At 40.0% G+C, this 13,829-nt stretch overlaps 1 protein-coding gene across 4 annotated transcripts in view; it reads left to right on the plus strand.

Annotated features, from left to right (window-relative positions):
- Positions 1 to 1,313: 1,313 nt before the first annotated feature.
- ARHGAP15 (Rho GTPase activating protein 15) overlaps positions 1,314 to 13,829 on the plus strand; it is a 351,974-nt gene continuing 339,458 nt past the window's right edge. Inside the window, exons 1-3 of one of the 4 annotated variants that reach the window (XM_068949292.1) lie at positions 1,314 to 3,566; positions 6,398 to 6,569; positions 7,259 to 7,290. In XM_068949292.1, the coding sequence (XP_068805393.1) occupies positions 3,421 to 3,566; positions 6,398 to 6,569; positions 7,259 to 7,290 (350 nt within the window). In that variant the 5' untranslated portion in view covers positions 1,314 to 3,420. Of the gene's footprint in view, positions 3,567 to 6,397; positions 6,570 to 7,258; positions 7,291 to 11,693; positions 12,173 to 12,252; positions 12,676 to 13,829 lie in introns of those variants that run through there. The other 3 variants (XM_009677349.2, XM_068949295.1, XM_068949294.1) reach the window with 3 other exon arrangements.

Below are 13,829 nucleotides of genomic sequence, written 5' to 3' on the forward strand. Positions count from 1 at the left end.
GGTTCTATGTGATTTGCCTTAGCACAACACAGCTAATACTGTACAAATCTCTTAAACTCCCTGTAACTGTTGAAAACTTTAAGGGAAAACATTTTAGGATCCGTTTGTGCAATTTTTCCCATGTTTTGTCCTGGGAAGGCTAGAGAGAAGGCAAAGTCCTCTTCCATAACTACAAAAGGAGCATTTGATGCTGCTCTTTCCTGAAAGAGCAATATATTCTAACTGAAGATAAAGGATTGAGGTTGGTTACATGAGCGCAACCGAAGAGGACATGACCCGTTTCAAGAGATTAAGATGCAAAATGTTGAGAGTCCTTGGTCTAACTGCAGCAGAACTCCTCTTCCTTTCATTTTACTGAGTACTATGGGTTGGTAGATTAAGGAAGAAAGATGAGAAGAGAAAGGAGAAAAACAATACTAATCTAGCCAAGCAAACGTTAAGTGCAAGAAAAGAAAGAATGGGAGGCAATGAAACAAAATACTTAATGCTTTAAACTTGGTTATGTTGTAGAGTGGTTATGTTCCTAAATGCAACATTAGGCAGGTGGGAATTTTCCGTGAAATTCTAATGAAGATCTATCCCTACCCTCACAGCTAGAGATATATGTGTTTATAAAGATAGTGATAACCATCCAGTGCAAAATTCATAGAGATCTCACAGGAGGTGTACATCCCTCTCCCAGCCCAGGAAAGAGCAGCCCCAGCAAACTGGACGGAAATGCTGGGACGAAAGGCTTTCACGAGCCCCAGGAGGGGCTGGGAAACGTGGTCCTCGCTCCATCTGCCCTGCGCTAAGGGTTTAAAAATGCCTTTCGGAAAGCAGCCCAAATCATGGTGTTTCATGGCATTCTGTGCAGCCCGTTGAAGGTGACCCAGTTTATATAAGATATCTCTGTATTTGGTGAGAGCGTGCAGCATGTTATTACACATATTCCCGTACAAAACCCACTTTCGGTTCCAGATTCAATTGACATGTCGTGATCTGATTTCTTTCAGAGGGAGTTGACCTGCTCAGTGACTCTTAAAAATCTCCATAGGTACCTATCTCAATCTCTGGGCACCTAAACCTTTGAAAATAGGTTCTGGAAAGCTAGTCACTCTTTCCAACCAGCTGAGGGACCGTTTTCCACCCTAAGCTTAAAATTTTGTCAATATTTGTGAAATATATTTAGAAACTTATATGGTAATGAATAAGTTACAGATCAGTAATTCATACTTTTCATGCTTCAAGTTTTTATTACCTAAACTTACTCTTCTAAGCATCACTTTACATTTCTTGTTAAATATAAATCAGAATTGATTGGGTTATTTCTCAATGGAATTATATCTTTATTTCATCATAATTGCTTCATATTTGAATAATGACAGATGAACTACTTCATTCAATTGCAGTTTTAAGGCTTTGAAGTCACAATAGCAGCAAAGGATTTAAATCCTGAAGCCATTATTATGGCAAGGAAGACATCAGGGAAAAGGAAAACTTACGGTGGTGTAATTTTCTAGACAGAAAAATATTTCTGTGGTTGAACTTTTTTTTCTCCTGGATATTTCGCTACCCTTCAGAGGATCAACTAAACTTCAACAAAATGAAGTAGCTGCAACTTCTAGCAGAGCAAATGGCTTCTATCCACCCCAGAAGACGACGTTATAAATGTTGAATGAGAGTCCATAGTGTGAGTATATTCCTACAGTTATTTTGCTTTGGATGCAGGCTACAAACCATTTAGCATTCTACACAGCTGCAATACTGTATTTTGCCAATAAAGAGTTCATTAGATCTTTTTTCTCTCTGACATTTACAGCTAGTCCTGAGTACATGTTAATACTCCAAGGTATGAATTTCAAAGTTCCCTTTATCTTTGTGTATAGTTTTAAGCAATTAATCACATGATATAAAATAGCTTTAAAAGTAAGAAACGAATTGTGAATTTAAAGTGTATGTTCAAAAAGTTGCTACTTTATAATTTGTAGGGGACAACTGAGCTGGGTGTAGTTTTGTTTTTTTTTTTTAACTTACATTTTATTGAAAGTTTCTGAAGAGATTGTCAAATTGTTAAAACATGACCAAATCACGCATGCAGGATAGTTCTTTCTCCTAGGAGGCCACATCAAAGTGGAAGAGACATAGAAAAATCATTATTTAATAAGTTCAAAATGACTCCCATGTGGGGTAAGATTTATACAGGCTTTTTAAATAAGCATAGGACCAACCAACACTGGAAACCCTTCATTTGAAATAAAAGCAAATGTCATTCTTATCATCACAGCGCCAGGTGTGAATATGAAGATATATATGAAAACTTTTCCGGGTATTTATTAGTAACAAAGCATATCTGGAATGAAAGAAAGCATATGAGCACTACAGATATCACAGAAATGTGAAAGGATTTATCCCTTGGTATGCCCTAGCCCAGTGAAGCTCAGGCTGCGCAGATATACTTACAGATTTCTGCATATCTCATGGGTTCACCAATCGTGCCGTTGAGTACGGTCCCAGCTATTGCAGAAACTTTCTGTAGTGGGAGAGGTATTACCTTACATCTGTGGTAATAGGCTAAGGATCGAGGCTCCTGGGTCTAACTTTCAATTCTGCTACTTTGCATGTTTTTCTGGTGCTTCAGTATACCTGGCAGGAGGGATCATGATGGGGATATGTTTATTGAGGCTAACTGGCAGCTGACGTCTGCAAAGTCTACGCTGATACTTGACACAAGATACTAATAACTGGAAACTATTAAAATGGTGTTAATGAATCTCAAGGAAAACGTTTCTGTAATGCATTGTCTATTTTGTTAGGGAGGTGTGTCAGGTATACAGTGGAACTGTGTTTCTTTTTATTGAGTGTTTTATTTAAATTTCTGTTTGGGAGGTGAAAAGTACTGTGTATTTTCCGAAATGCTCACCTCAGGACAGAGAAGTAGTTTTAATTACCTCACTGAAAGTTTATGCAAAATGTTCGGATTCTTTTGTGTGCAATATCTAACTTAAACCAAAGTCATCAAACGTGTCAACAGATCCTACCTTTTCGATTTCTTAGATAAAGCAACCCCTTGGCACAAAGTAACTTAAAAGGAAATATCCATGCTTTTGCAAGGATACTCTTAGACTTCCCTATATTGCTGCTTCTTACACAGAAAAAAGGAGTGAGGGCATCTGAAGAGAAATTAACTGTGAAAGTCCTGATCGTCCCACAGCTCCATTTTCTTAATTGATTCTGAGTCTCTGTATGACTGAGACTGGAAAAATGGTTTTGATGCAAGAGCTATGAAATGTAAAAGCTATGAATGCAAGGCTTTTTGGTATGCATGGAGAAAGAGAAAGGAGAACTGCAGCTTAAGAAACGAAAGTCCTCTGTGAACTGATTTGTCAGGTGTGATTACAGTAACCATAGTGCTTTTCTTCCAACCTCTGCCCACAGGAGATGCCATTCATGTTAAATAGTATAATATTAAAACAACGCTCTGCATGTTCTTTACTATCCTTTTGTTTTGTTCTTCAGCAGGATCCAAGAATGCCAATGAGCTTTTCTGTGCTTCTTAACGAGTTTGAGTTGCAGAAGGATAAAGGGTAAATATGATGATTAATAACATGCATACCTACTTTTAATAACATACATTTCTTTACAAAAGAATATCATCTTGGAAAGAGATTTCACGTTTTGGAGCTGGGATTTGAAGAGTGACCATTCACGATCCAGTAACAAAAGAGTGCTTAGGTCTCTAGAGCAGCCTCGTCAAAGTAAGTATGCTGAAAACATTCCTAGCACACACCAATGGGATAAAACCCAGCAGCGAGTGCAGCAATGGTAGTTATTCTAGTCAAAAAGTGCATGGTGAAGCCATTAGCCTTACTCGCTGGTACCCAGGGAAGGGGGTGCCTGGATATTAGACCTGTCCTAGCCTAAGGGAAGAAAGTCCATGTTTTCTCCGTCTTTATTAAAAAAACACTGTAACCAAGAGCTTCAAGCATCTAGAGGTAAGGTGGGGAGGATGGACACCAGTGAGCCCAGTAGGAACTGGCAAAAAGGAACTAAGCGCTATTGCCAAGCTGTTAGGTAACTTCCAGGGTGCAACCACCCGGAGCTGTGTGTTAACAAACACGAATCCTGTTCAATTACATAAGTGTGCAACAAGAAGTCTATGTTAGGACCAGAGTGGACAGAGGCAGTGCAGTCCTGTTTCAACCATAATTGTCAGAGAATAACAAGAGTTTAGACATATTTTCCACTGGTAAAGTCAAGGCAGTAGTTACCCTGCTCAGTGCAGGAGGTGGCGGATAATCTTACCGAAACCCAGTTATCTCCATTGTTGACTGTGCAATCTGCCTTCAGGGCTTTTCACTGAATAGGGAACCTTGGGGCGTAACCTGATTTCTATGGTTCACCATCTTGGTGTCAGGTATTTCAATTTTACTGATCATGAAGTCATGTTTAAAGTGTATTTCTAGACCTCAGACTTTCCAAATTCTTATTGTTGATTATGCTTTCTACTCTTCTAGACCATATCCCGTTTAAGATACGGCTGTGCAACAGTGGCTTAGTGGCATTCACCACATATAGTGATATGTATTAAGAAACACCGCAACCTGACTCTTAGGTTCATGTGAAAATCCTTTTCGTTATCATTATTTATGACTTCTAGAGTCTGAACATAGTTCAGTGGCAAAATAAGTTAATGGATGCTCCTTCTAGCATCTAATTTTTATCTGTTTTTAAATGAGCTTGCCTTATTCAAGGTAAATTCCTTGCAGACCAAAGTATGAGCGATAAAAACAGTGAATTCTGGAAGGAAATAGCTATTAACTTCTCAAATATAATAATAGTTCAAAGATTACTGCCCTATATCAGATATGGAGGAAGGATAGTCCTTGGATCTACCTAATTTATGGGCCAAATTTTAGAAGAGCCTAAATGCTGTGGAAGCATGGACCTAGAATATGACTATTTCATTTTCATTGGTTTTCTTTTTCTCTTTTTAACTTTCTTATTTCAACTGTGAATTAAAACTGAAGTGGTAAAATACCAAAAAAAAAAAAAAAAAAAAAGTATGAATCACCAAAATCACATGCTGATGTCTGTTATCTTGACATTTTTCTGAATGAATATTGAAATGCCTAGCAAACCAGATCTTGAAGTTCCTCCATCAGTAATCAGACCTAGACTTTATTTGAAAAAAAAAATCTAGATTTAGTTATGGAAAGCATGCTCTTAATTATAATTATGTTCATTAAAACAAATGCCTTAAAAGATTAATACTTTCAGTTCAAAGACTTTTCAAAACACATCTGAAAAAACACAATCTACAATAAATCTCTCCTGGAAAAATATTGGTGAGAAATTCACTGAAAAATATACTAACTGATTGCATATGGTATATATGTTCATCTGTATGTGTTTGTGTACATGTGTTTCTTTTCAGAGACTTGCAAGATTTGGTGCTGTCTTCTTTTTTTCGTATTTATAGAATGTATAAAAAGTCATTTAATTTGATGAAATCAAACATTCAATGAAAGCAAAAGCACTAGCTCTGAAATAAGACATCATTTTTGCAGGGCTATACATCCTTTGAACTTAGATGACATTGTCTCTGAGGACAAGATGTTTGATGAGTTTTATACTTTAAAGCCTCTGGTAGGAAAAATTAGTCCGGAATCTGTTCCTGCAGGATGGAAAAAAATCACTCAGTCTTCAAAAGATCAGGAAAAAAATGATGTCATTTTATATTTCCCTTAAGTATCTTTCATTCAGATGCTTATATTGGAAAAGGCTCAACAGCCATGAATTTAGGGGCTTATACTCCCTGTGATCCATAGGGCATTTATGTGCCTGCTGCCCAGAATATTGAGGAGAGAAAGAAACCCTTAGAATACAAAGATAAAAGGATCTATGGATAAGATAATCTTAAGAAACACTGCTGACTAATGTTTATCTATTAATTTAATATAATAAACATAATGATACGTTTAAAATTGCGTTACCCCTGCTATACGCCAAATCTGTTTGGAGCAGCCGCTTTGCATTCAGTATATCATAATGACATAGACTGCATAGTTTTGAAGTTGAAATTCTTTTGTGTTGTGGTCCTGTTGTAGACATGCACGCTGGTGCCCAACATTAAGTGCACGAATAGCCGTGCATACTGAAGCAAAGCATGGGGTCCGACTCCTCAAAAGGTAGCGCAGAGCCCTGAGGAGGGACCTCTCTGAGGTGGGGTTGGTCTGAGCAGGGTCACAGACCAGTCTGGGTAGAAGGGCCTGTGTGGGCCATGTTGGAGGATGAGCTGGTTTTGGAGAACCAGTACCAGGGAAAGGAGGAATGTGAGGACGTAAACCAGGCTCAAAAAAAATATATGGAGAACATGTTTCCCAACAGGCCTAAGGCTCGGTGCTCTTTTGCTCAGAAGAACCGGAAGAGTCACAAGACCTGAAAGCGTGGAAGGTGAACGGGAAACGCCAGTGGGGAGCTGGACTCCAGGAGCTGTAATGAAGCTTTCACAGATGCATGCGGATTGCAGCAGGGACATCACTACACCGGCACTCTTGCCTGCGTGCAGAACTGAGGAGTCGGCACTGGTAACCACAGTGTCATAGCTAACTACCATGTTACACTCTCTCTCCATCTTTCCAGAGCCAAAAATACTTGCTCCTAAAAATTGCTTAACCCTAAAAAAACAAAAAAAACCCTAAACTGCTAATGATACATTTTGTGCCATAGTAGAGGGTGCCTGGAATGACAGAAATAATGGGTCTGGATGAATCCTTTTCACAGTGCAGAAGGTGTAAGAACAGCTGATAAGAAATCAGCATTGCAATATTTCTGTCAGTCCCCCCACAACACCAGGCAAGAGTGGAGATGTAAAAGGTCACGCCATCTACCGCCTTTGTGTAAAAGTGATCTTTCTACAATAATCTCAGTAGGCTACCTATAGGTTCAGAATATGACAACACTGTGTAGCTGTTTTATGATGCCCAAGGTTAAGTTTGACAGAAACAGAACACAAAAGGGGCTCGTTAAAGCAAGGTTATCAGCACAAACTAGCAGAGTGAGGAGGACAGAGTGGTCTTGGGAAACAAGGGAAGAGGAAGTGTATGTATTCAGAAGCCACAAACACTGGAGGTAAGGAGGAACTGAAAAACTGGAACAATCTTAAAAACTGTAAAGTGAAGGCTGTCAGTTTTCTGTTTTGCTGCTTGAAGCAAGTATCCTTGAAGCTTAAATGCTGGAGTGGTCTGAGTAAAGACCTGCTTCTTATTTTCTGTAGGTGGCTGCTGTGAAAAGGAGTTTCCAGAAAGTGTAAGTAATCAGCATCCCTAGTTAAGCCCCAACCTGGAGCTATTAAATAGTTATACTGTTGGTGCATTACTTTTTTTTCAAATCTGGGTAACTCTGTTTCCAATAATCTGTATGATTTTGTATGACGCCTCCCAAGTTACATGGGCATGTCCAACAGTAATTGTTGGGGGAAGGGAGCAGAGGGAAAGGCCAGTGGAGCACAGTGGTGTACAAAGCAAGTATCTGTGCATCGCACATCCAAGTAAAATCACAGGATGTGATTGGGGCTGAGGCACTCAATTATTTAATTTAGCTTCCTTCTTCCACCTTCAAAACTTTGATAAACCAATTTTTTTCTCCCTCCTCAGTCCGCGTCAGGCCTTACAGCCTCTCCTGAAAGCTTCTGGACATGAGAGAAAATAATCATTTATCTGCAGAGGAGTTTTACTTCCTGCTTCTGACTTTGTTTGTTTTGATTGACTTTTCGTCTTTTGGCACAACTGTCCAGGCAGTTCTGTCTTGCTCTGTGAAGTGGTAGTGTGGGAGGGAGAACAACAAGTGTCTACAGCCCAGACGTGAGCTTTGTTAGGAAGAGCCAGGCAAGGACTTCAGAAGTTACCATTTCCCCTAGATGTGATGGGAGCTGTGTTATTTTCATGACTGTCTTGCGATGCTGTATAATTACATTTCTCTTTTTGCGGATGTACCTGTGGAATTTGATACTGTTGAAATAAGCCTCTTCTTCCTCGAAGGCTAAAGCAATAGAAGGGGATATCCGTGAATATCTCAGAGCATTCTCCTCTGCATGCTCAGCACAGGACTTTACACAGCTTGGGACTCTTTCTGCCTGTTATTCATCGTGTAGCTGAAGCTTTTATAGTAGAGGTAGGAACAACACTGGTTGGCATATCAGTTTTAAGCTAAGGGCAGCCACTTCAGATTTCCTTTACCGTGAAAACACTGACAGTTTTTGAAACATCTCCAGTCAACAAGTTATTGGCGCAGAGAGTTTGGGTCAGACCTGAACCCAGTGCTAATGCTTCAGAGAAGAGGAAGGCTTGGAGGAGGTTTCTATAAGCACCGGTTTGTAGTTCTGCCTTGAGCGTGGCTCCACAGATTAAGATATTGTCACACAACATGCATGACACACATTTGTCTTTTTAAGGTCCGCTATTGTGTGATGTAAAATTACCTTTTTGGCAGTTCAGTGTTCTAGCACTTTTAGCACTCGGAGGCCTAACACTCCAGAAAATGCATTTACACTGCATTTAAAGCTTTCATGTTACTAAATCCTGTCAAGGAAAGTCTTTAAATAATGCATTAACATATGCTTGTGTTTTGTCTCTTTTTTTAGTATGGTATTACTACACAATGGGTTGGACTTATTGTTGATGGCTTTTCTAAGATATTAAAGATACCACTAGGCAAGGCTGGCTTTTAAAATAAGTGACAGGAACCCCATAACACCTGGGAAAGAGAGAGTAAAGGAAGAGACAGCTTGCATTTATGTAAAGCTTTCCTATCTAGTAGTTTTCCTTAACCTCAATATCCAGAAAAAAAAGAGAAAAATTAAATTGGATGGGTGTGGACAATAGTGAGTTCAAAAATAAATATTATTTTCTTAATTGTGAATACTTCTAAATCTAAACCTCATGAGAAGGCAAAACAATCTTTATTAGGAGGCAAATTCTCATAGAATTCCTTTCTAAACATCTATGCTGTTTGGGGAAGTATATCTGTAATCAAAACTTTAGCAGGTCAGCTATTAATCAAACACTAATTTGAACGTTCTGGGTTTTAGACCTCAAGTCGCAGCACAAATGCACCTTCCGTACAGCTACCACTAAATTGCTGGAGAAGCTCATGGGACCTATTTTCTACCACCTGTGACAATTCTTAAAAGTATGTTTTGCATTTTTAGATTGTAGTAAGCAAAATAGATTGTTTAGCTGGATAATGGAGTGTTCATAATGCATATTATGGCTGAGAAAGCTATGTGAATTCAACCATTATTGTACATTTATGTGGACATTTGCACAAAAGTTTCTACATAACAAATATTTATTGCCCAAACAGATAATATTGGAGGCTGCAGTTTTCTTGGCCTATAAGCTAGTGTTGTTGCCTTCTCAATATATGAGAATGTGCTCCTATAAATGCTTTTCCTGGGATTAAGTGTTCAGAGCCCTTAAAGCAACAATGATGGCTACTGAACGAACATGAGCCCTCTGAACAAACAAGAATATAATTTACTGCCCATACAGATATGATTCTTTATTCTCCCTTCTTAATTTAAATATTTTAAACCCACTACAAATAAAAATAAAGAATATCAGCTTTTTAATGAAGAATATGGGAAATAATCATTATTTCTTCATTATCACAAAGTCTACCAGCTTCTTAGGCTTTTCCCAATGAATTACGGCATTAAAGTTTTGCAACTTTAACCATTTCCATTAATAAAAATTTGTTTTTGTCTGGAAGCAGCGACTGGATGCACAGTTGTTCTTCCAGGCTTGTGCTTGCCCACTCTCCAGGTTGGTGGTGTCTCTTATGGCTTGACCTATCCACTGAATTAGTTTTGCTATTAGTGGAATGGTGCCTGCTATACAAGCCAGACTTGGCTGCCCGTCAGTCTCAATAGAGAGTAATGACTAAATGAAGCAGAAAGGAAGGTTAGGTTTTCATTTCACCCTAGGAGACCACCAGTCCAGAGCAAGTCTTGGATGCAGGAACCTCAAGAAATATATGACACTACTTAAATTCATTAGATTTCAGTTGGTAATAGCTGCTGGGCGTTCAGCATCCTCCAGTAATCTGTATGCTTCAAAAGTGTATTTTTTAAAACAGTGGTTTTAGCCTCAATGCTCTGTGCTCTCAGTTATGAGATGAGTAATTTCAGATGTTCACTAGCTTGATTGAACTTCTCATAAGCAACAACTCTATGAGGCTCTGAAATAGGGACAAGAAATCTGGGCTTCAGGTTTAAGAGGTCGTGGCAGCAAAACCCAGCAATGATAATGTTTCTTTAACTTGCGTAGTAAACCTGCAAAGACAAATGTCTTCAGCAGCAATCTGCTCCAGGTAGTGCCTGTGTAGTTGCTGTTTCCTGCATTTTTTCTGAGATTAAATGAGCTCTTAGATTTTTGCTAAACTCATTTTTGCACATCTAAAGTATTTTCAGCCTTCCAGAGATCACACAGGAAGCTGGTGCTGCATAAGTTTGAGTCTGTAGTATGCAAAACTGCCATCTTTTTATAGAATTTTGTCACTACTGACATACTGTCAAATGGATGCTAAGGAAATCAGATGAAGTATGCGACTTGACTTGAAATGTTAGGTGTGTAGTGAAAGGCGTTTTCACAAAAAATGTCACATCCCTGGTAAGCTGGGTTTTGGATGGGGTATCATAGAGAAGTGCTGCTGCGGTATTTTACAGGTTTTCTGATAGTCACTTTGCATTTTAGTGACAAGATTCTATTGTCCAATAATGCCACCCTGCCCATAATTATTTACTATTTAAAATGGTATAAATGGCTTCTACTGGTTTTAAGAAAACTCTTGAAATCTGTGCAGCTACAATAGATTTTTTTTTTGAATTAGTAGTTCTCTAAACTTGTTCGTATGATAAAATTTCTAGAAATATACATTGTTTTTAGAAGAACTAGCAATCAGTTAGCACTGCTGCAGTTTCCTTAAGCCTGAGCATTGGTTAGCTTGTGGAAAAAGCATCACGTTGCTTTTGCTTTCTGGTCTCTTCACATCTGGGAGAAACACCTCACCAACACCCACACACGACATCCATGTTGCTGTGCTGAAAGTCCATCCTCAGAAAACATCCTGAAAATGCAATGGCTACAAAAATTGATCCTTTGGTTTAGAACCGTGAGTGCTAACGCATGCTGTTCAACATTATCTCCTATCTATATCCATGTGTTATCCATGCATATATCCTGGGCAATATGCTCTAGGTGACCCTGCTTGAGCAGGGAGGTTGGACTAGATGATCTCCAGAGGTCCCTTCCAGCCTAAACGATTCTGTGATTCTGTGTGATTCTCTTATGAAGTGAGCTTTTGGGAACGAGGTAGTATAAGATCCTGCTAAAATCGGAATCCCGGAGAAGTTTGCCCCAGTTGGGGTTTCCAGCAGGATCCAACTTTAGGAGTCCCAATGAACTATTTCCCAGATAACTGCACAGCATTTTGGGGTGAGCAGTGCCAAACGCTTGCACAAAGGAGCAAGAATTCTACCATTTCACTGTGCTGTTGGGACAAATCCTTAAACTGAAGGGTGGACAGTATTTTTTCAGGTCATCGGACAGGTCTTCATTTTGTCATGGGAGATGAACAAAAACATCCTCCTATTCTACCAGAGCATCAACAGAGGGCTCTGCAGCCTGACCAGTGCCTCAGTGCGCGCCGCCGCCCTCGTACGGTGCAACCACCGTACCCTGGGAGGGAACCCCTGCCGTGCCACGCCACGCGCTCGCTTCGCAACTCGGGCTAGAAATACCGGAAAGAGACTGTCATTCCTTGCTGAAAAACAGCAGCGGGGGAAACCATCGAGGAAAGTGTATGGGAAGAAGGGGCTTTTCTGGAGCCCAGAAGACGCACAGCTGTACAATGTCGCTATCCGCATGCGACGAGTTTTTGGGTTCCTCCCGCCTGAGAGGGAACATAAAGGCACACGTCACTGCGGGAAGTAAAGCTTAGCAGCAGCTGTGTGCGTGTGTGGCGCTCTTGGAGCGGCTTCAAGAAGTGTTAAAACAGAAAAATCAAAGCAACAGAAGTGTTTAACTAGGAGAACTTCACCAGGCAAAAGTTCAAGCAATTTTTTTTTTTTAGTAGTAAACTTTCTGATTGTCTGGAATTTGCTATTTTATATACCTAGAATAACAGTATGGTAAGTGTCATGTTTACTAAAGCTATCTTTCACAAGAGCAAAGCAGACTTTCTTGCAAGCTATTTATCTTAGTGCTCAAAACATTTTATCGAAGGTAAGAAAAGAGAAGTTGTCTTGAGGCTTAGAATCGTAATTCCTTTCAGCATTTCCTTTTAAAGCTCATGTTCACCTTCTGCAAAAATTAACCCTCCCTATTTGTTGCAATTTTAACAGAGAAGTTCTCGTACTTCAGAGTTTGTCTCTTTGTCCAGAACGGAAGACTTTTACCGTAGACTTAGGCGTAAACCAATCACTGGTGAGATGGTAACTCCTGCTCTTGCAGGAAGTGGTTTTATTTTTTCTCTTCTTTTCCTTCTTTTTTTGTGTCTTTATGTGCTGCTGGAGATTGACCTAAATGCTGTCTTTTGACACGTGACCTAGATGTTTTCCGTTTTTTGAAATAGTTAATCTGTAGCTGGTTGATGACAGTTTGAGATGGGAAGACGACCTCTGTGAGCTTGTAGGTAAGGAATCTTCAACTCATCTTAGTGCAGCTCCTGAAAGCTGTTTCTAAAGATTTTTGAAATAAGTATTATTGCTTATGTTTTGTAGGCGTTCAATACAGATTATGGTACTTAGGCAGCTATTTTATTTTTACTGTCATTTGTTAATTTGAAAACAATGAGTGATGCTGTAGAGGGTACAAATGTGAGCTGATGCTTTGAAGGCAAAATTAGTACTCAGAATCTAGCAAAACTGTCACCTCTTGTATACAGGGCAACTATACCTGATCCTTCCAGTATCCTAAGCCATTGTGAGCGATGTCTCATATCTCTGCCTGGGTTAACTGCTAATCCAAAAAAGGAGGAAAAAGAACCAAGCTGTGGCTCTTTGCACAGGAAAGGAGACTAAAATCACGTTTCCTAGCAATCACCTTTGATGGGTGCAAATTCGCAATGCTTGAACGTATAGTTTGCCTGCTGGTGGCCACCAGGATGGTGAGCAGTGACAGTGACCACTGCAAGAATCAGTGAGAGGTGAGAACTGATTCTAGGGCTTGCTAGAGATTGAAGGGATCGATACAGGGATCTCTCTCCCAGCTTTCTAACCCTGCTCTGGTCCATCCGGTCTGTCTGTGAAGCTGGGATTTGTTGTCAGGACCGAACAGCAGTACAAATGCTAGGATCTTCTTTCCTGCACCCTCCTGGGAGTGATGCAGGCCTCCCTTTGGTGTCCCTGCTCCAAGATGCACTGGTCCCCGCAGCAGCCTGGGCTGCTGGCAGTGGGAGGAGTGCAGCTAGGACATGTGGGGGTGTGCGAGGCAGCACAGCCATGCCAGAGCAGCTCCGTAGGTGCAGAGCTCCTACCACTATCTCATAGTTTTCCTATCGTTCAGCATTGTAGAAATTTAGATCGTGTCTTGGGGGTCAGAAAATTGGGTGCTCCTCTATCTTCCGTCAGCAGCGCTAATAGGAACAGGACACAGGAATAAAGCCGGTCATGCAAAAAATACCTTCTGTTTTTATCCACCAACATTGTCAATGTTGTTCCTCATGGAGCTAATCAGTGGCAATGTCCCAGTGATAGCATGTATCCTGCATGATGCTATTGCAGATCAAGCCTAATTCCCCCCCTCCTGCTTTGAAGCTGGCCAGAAAAAGGTTGCATGTTCTAAGGC

The sequence above is a fragment of the Struthio camelus genome, chromosome 6 (assembly GCF_040807025.1).
Source record: "Struthio camelus isolate bStrCam1 chromosome 6, bStrCam1.hap1, whole genome shotgun sequence".
Classification (NCBI taxonomy): Eukaryota; Metazoa; Chordata; class Aves; order Struthioniformes; family Struthionidae; genus Struthio; species Struthio camelus.